The sequence below is a fragment of the Alosa pseudoharengus genome, unplaced genomic scaffold (genome assembly GCF_046254945.1).
Source record: "Alosa pseudoharengus isolate Yale_2024_CS ecotype anadromous, Long Island Sound unplaced genomic scaffold, YU_APseudo_1.1 YU_APseudo_1.1_scf_14, whole genome shotgun sequence".
Lineage (NCBI taxonomy): Eukaryota > Metazoa > Chordata > Actinopteri > Clupeiformes > Clupeidae > Alosa > Alosa pseudoharengus.
Genome location: NW_027468609.1, coordinates 22,674,077 through 22,678,632, shown reverse-complemented (window position 1 = coordinate 22,678,632; position 4,556 = coordinate 22,674,077). Strand labels below are relative to the sequence as shown.

The 4,556-nt window shown below is 47.8% G+C and overlaps 1 protein-coding gene across 4 annotated transcripts in view; it reads left to right on the top strand.

Annotated features, from left to right (window-relative positions):
• The first annotated feature begins 1,888 nt into the window (after window positions 1–1,888).
• The window catches only part of strbp (spermatid perinuclear RNA binding protein), a 39,424-nt gene continuing 36,756 nt past the window's right edge, over window positions 1,889–4,556 (top strand). For all 4 annotated transcript variants that reach the window (XM_076284202.1, XM_076284200.1, XM_076284203.1 and 1 more), the window contains exons 1-2: window positions 1,889–2,116; window positions 4,396–4,556. The exon at window positions 4,396–4,556 is cut by the window's right edge and continues 5 nt beyond it. In XM_076284202.1, coding sequence (XP_076140317.1) covers window positions 1,923–2,116; window positions 4,396–4,556 — 355 coding nt within the window. In that variant the 5' untranslated portion in view covers window positions 1,889–1,922. The remainder of the gene's footprint in view (window positions 2,117–4,395) is intronic.

The window sequence follows — 4,556 nt, the reverse complement described above, 5'->3', positions numbered from 1 at the left end:
CCTGCTATTTACACACTCGCTGTCCCTGACAGGCTGTGAAAAATGGAGAGGGTGTGGGGGGGGGGGAGAACATGGGTATTACTGTATGGGGGAAAAAAAGAGTCCCTGAAAGAGACTAGTTTCATGTGGAAATAAAGCGGATGAGGTTGTGACAGAGAGAGGGAAGCAGGAGGAGGGATGGGAAAGGTGTGAAGATGGGATGAGCGTGGAGAAGAACAAAAAAAAAGAAGATGGAGGGAGGGATGGAGGAAGACGGCAAAAGGAATGTGAAGACTGAGAGGGGGACCGTGAGTGGGGGAGTGGGGGGTGGGGGTGTGTGTGTGTGTGTTAGTGTGTGTGTTTGGTAGGGGCGGGGGGAAAGGGGTGGTGTGTGTGTGTGTGTGTGAGAGAGAGAGAGACAGTATGTTTGTGTGTTGGGGGGGAGTGGGGGGTTGTGAGCGGGGGCAGTGGGAGTGTGTAGGCAAGGTAAGGGGGGTGTGTGTGTGTGTGTGAGAGAGAGAGAGACGGTATGTTTGTGTGTTGGGGGGGAGTGGGGGGTTGTGAGTGGGGGCAGTGGGATTGTGTAGGTAAGGTAAGGGGTGGGGGTGGGGGGAGTGAGGCAGCAGCTGGAGTCTTGATTGAGGGGAGGGTGGGAGTGTGTGTGTCAGGAGGGGATTGAGGGGAGGGTGGGAGTGTGTGTGTCAGGAGGGGATTGGAGGCTGTCACCAAGTGGAAATGGATTCCCCCCCATAAAACTGATATCACGGCCCCTGTTTATTGTCTGACTGTCTCGCTCTTCCTCCCTCCTCTCTCCTTCCATCTTTATCCCTGTACACACACACACACACACACACACACACACACACACACACACAGGCAGCCGTATCAGAGAAGGAGATGGATAGGTTAATGCTGCATGCATCCTTTTGATCTCCACAGTAATAGGTCAGATTGGTGTCAGAGAAAAATTACAGGCTTTGGATTTACAGGCGGGTGTGTGTGTGTGTGTGTGTGTGTGTGTGTGTGTGTGTGTGTGTGTGTGTGTGTGTGTGTGTGTGTGTGTGTGTGTGTGTGTGTGTGTGTGTGTCTATGTGTGTGTGTGTGTGTGTGAATGTCAGTGTGTGCATGTGTGTCTGAGTGTGTGGGCACTCAAACACATTATTGAATTTGGTGGGAGAAAGGGGAGGGGTTGATAATGGAATTAGAATTCTCCTAGTAGGGCAGAAAGCTGTAGCCTTGCATTTGCTGTAGCAGGTGGTGTGTGTGTGTGTGTGTGTGTGTGTGTGTGTGTGTGTGTGTGTGTGTGTGTGTGTGTGTGTGTGTGTGTGTGTGTGTGTGTGTGTGTGTGTGTGTGTGTGTGTGTGTGTGTGTGTGTGTGTGTGTGTGTGTGTGTGTGTGTGTGTGTGTGTGTGTGTGTGTGTGTGTGTGTGTGTGTGTGTGTGTGTGTGTGTGTGTGTGTGTGTGTGTGTGTGTGTGTGTGTGTGTGTGTGTGTGTGTGTGCGCAGGCCAAAGGGAGTGTTCTGTGCCCGGGCAGGCATTTGTTTTGCCATCACGTCTGGTGGAGGTGAACGTGATTGATTAAATTCTAATGCTCCCACACGGCCCCTCTCCCCACCGTGACCCTGTTGGCCCTGACACACCGCACCAGTCAGCAGAGCATCCACACACACTCTCCCCCATATATTTTGGAGTGTGTGTGTTTTTTTAAACCTCATTCAACATCAGTATGAGGAGGACCAGATTGGCTTTTGGGAATCAGGCATTGCCCAGTTTATGTAAAATGTTATGTTGAAAGTGCTGTCAGACTGAACTGTCTTTTCCCATTCTTTTTATGCGTGTGTGTGTGTGTGTGTGTGTGTGTGTGTGTGTGTGTGTGTGTGTGTGTGTATGTGTGTGTGTAACAGAGGTCTATCCGGTCATTCGGGAACGATGACCGCCACGTCATGGCCAAGCACTCCACCATCTACCCCTCCTCGGAGGAGCTGGAGGCCGTGCAGACCCTTGTGTCCACCGTGGAGTGCGCCCTCAAGCACGTCTCCGAATGGATGGACACGCAGGCCAACCAATCACAGGCTGCCAGCAGCCCGGACGACGACACAGACGCCAGCACAGACGAATCCGCAGAAGGCAGCACCAAGTCAGTCCCTCCATCTGGATTAATTATGCATCAATGTCTGTTAGATTGTTTTTGTCTTTGTTGTTTGTTTGTTTGTTTTGTTTGTAGTGCTAATTGCAGTCATGGGTTTAATACCCAGGGTCCTGATTTGAATAATGGGCAAAGTGCAGTGTCTTAAATCTATCTAAAGCTAATTTTACAACTAGGCAAAATCAATTTGCTAATTTAACACCAGCGGTAAGACACAAAAACTAATGCAAGACACAAACACTGATGAGTCAGCTCAATACTACCACATGCCCCACAATAGCTATAGTTCATGCATAAAACCCTCTCCTTTTTTTATAGCCTTTGTCATAGTCCATAGGGGCCCCAAGAAAGCATGCATACGGCTAAAAGGTTTGTTGTAGTGTAAGTGGTCGTGGATAAAAGTGTCTGGTAATGAATAAATGTAAATTGAGGCAGTGGAGAACGTAGACACGAGGCCATTGAAAAAGGCTTTTCTTGGTGTACTGCTGCCAAGTGTAATCTCGGGTTCTTGACAGCGTATAAGTGTAAGATAAATTGCAGGCCGTGGAGGGACGTAGGAAGCAACAGCCAGGGCCTGAAAGCCAACGCTAACAATACCGATAGCTACGCGCATACTCAAGAGATCAGTAGGCATACAGCTCAAAGCACTGAATGTCAGACTGATCTCTACCTCTTTATAAAAGGCTTATAATGTAATGGATGATGTGATAATATTGCTAAATAGCTAGGCACTGCTGTGCCGCACACAGAATAGAAATAACAGTAGGCATTTTGAAGGTTTCTGAACCACTCTGAATCCCAGCAATGTGGTGCAGTTCATGACGCTCAACATGACATGACCACAGCACTGGGAAGGGAGCTCAGTCTGGAGACGACTTGGCACACACACACACCACACACACCACACACATACGCACACACACACACACACACACACACACACACACACACACACACACACACACCACACACGCGCGCACACACACACACACACACACACACACACACACACACATACAGACACACACTTGAAAACCACTACTACTAAAATACGAACGTCTGCAGCCTGGCCTGGGTAGCCAAATGGGCTCATTTAAATGGCATTTAATGGGCACTGGTCCAAATGCCCAATGGTCTGCTGTGTCCACATAATACTGTGTGTGATACAGGGGCAGACGCTTTTAATGTTTCTTCACTGCATTCCTGTGCCGTGTTGTTTAATTATTAAACAAGTATTTTGATGGTGTGGCGATTTGTGGTGTTTTTGTAGCCTAGGATAGAATTGCATGTTAGATTATGCCCACTCAATAAATGCAAATTAAAAGTCAGGATTAGTTTATTGTCTTATACTGGTCCCCAGTGTTTCAAGTCCTCGATTACTGGGGATCTGTAGTGAATTTTGTCCGTATTAGATTAAGCTTATAGTTAAGATTAATACCTTCCAGTAAAATCAGATTAGATTTGGGATTAGGTCTAATCTCTATCCAGGGACCCAGCCTCTGAGGAGCAACTCGGATGGCCTTTTGAAGTAGCTCGCTATTCATTCTTTCACAGCGAATCAGCAGCAGCACAGAATATTGAATGGACAGCAGTACTGTGATTATTAAATGAAAATGTTAGTCTGGAGTGCTGTCCCATTCTTTGCTTTAGTGGACAGCAGAGTGCAATGTAATTGTTTTTTTTGCTTGTTTTCATTTGGATGAGGTTTTACCATTTCAGTGTAAACAACTAAAGCTGCCTACTGTTCACTGTTAAGCTGCCATGGTGCATATCAGTTTGTCGTCTTCATTATGGCAAACCATTTTGTACACTGATGTTGCACACCGAGTGACTTGGAGACTTGACTCAGACTAAAGATTTCTTCTTTGTTTTTTGCTGTGTCAGGGTGAGAGTGGCAAAGAAAAACTCTCTAACATGAAGAAACATTGAGCAACAATCACACTTACACAATGCATTCATGCAAGTTCAGTGTTTTACACTATAATGTATCTCCTAGTGTGTGTGTGTGTGTGTGTGCGCGCGTATGTGTGTGTGTGTGTGTGTGCGTGTGCGCCAAGTCGTCTCCAGACTGAGCTCCCTTCCCAGTGCTGTGGTCATGTCATGTTGAGCGTCATGAACTGCACCACATTGCTGGGATTCAATTCAGATGGATTCAAAATCCATACCGCTTTTTTAATGTACCTCTTTATATTATAATGTACCTCTTTATAGTATTATGTACCTCTTCTGTGCTGTTAAATTGACCCCCCCCCCCCGCCTTGCGTCCCCAGGGAGCCCGGTGGCGGAGTCCTGTGTGGGGTGATACGGATCGGCCTGGTGGCCAAGGGCCTCCTCATCAAGGACGACATGGACCTGGAGCTGGTGCTCATGTGTCGGGAGAAGCCCACCGAGACGCTGCTGCGCACCGTCTCCGACAACCTGCCCCTGCAGA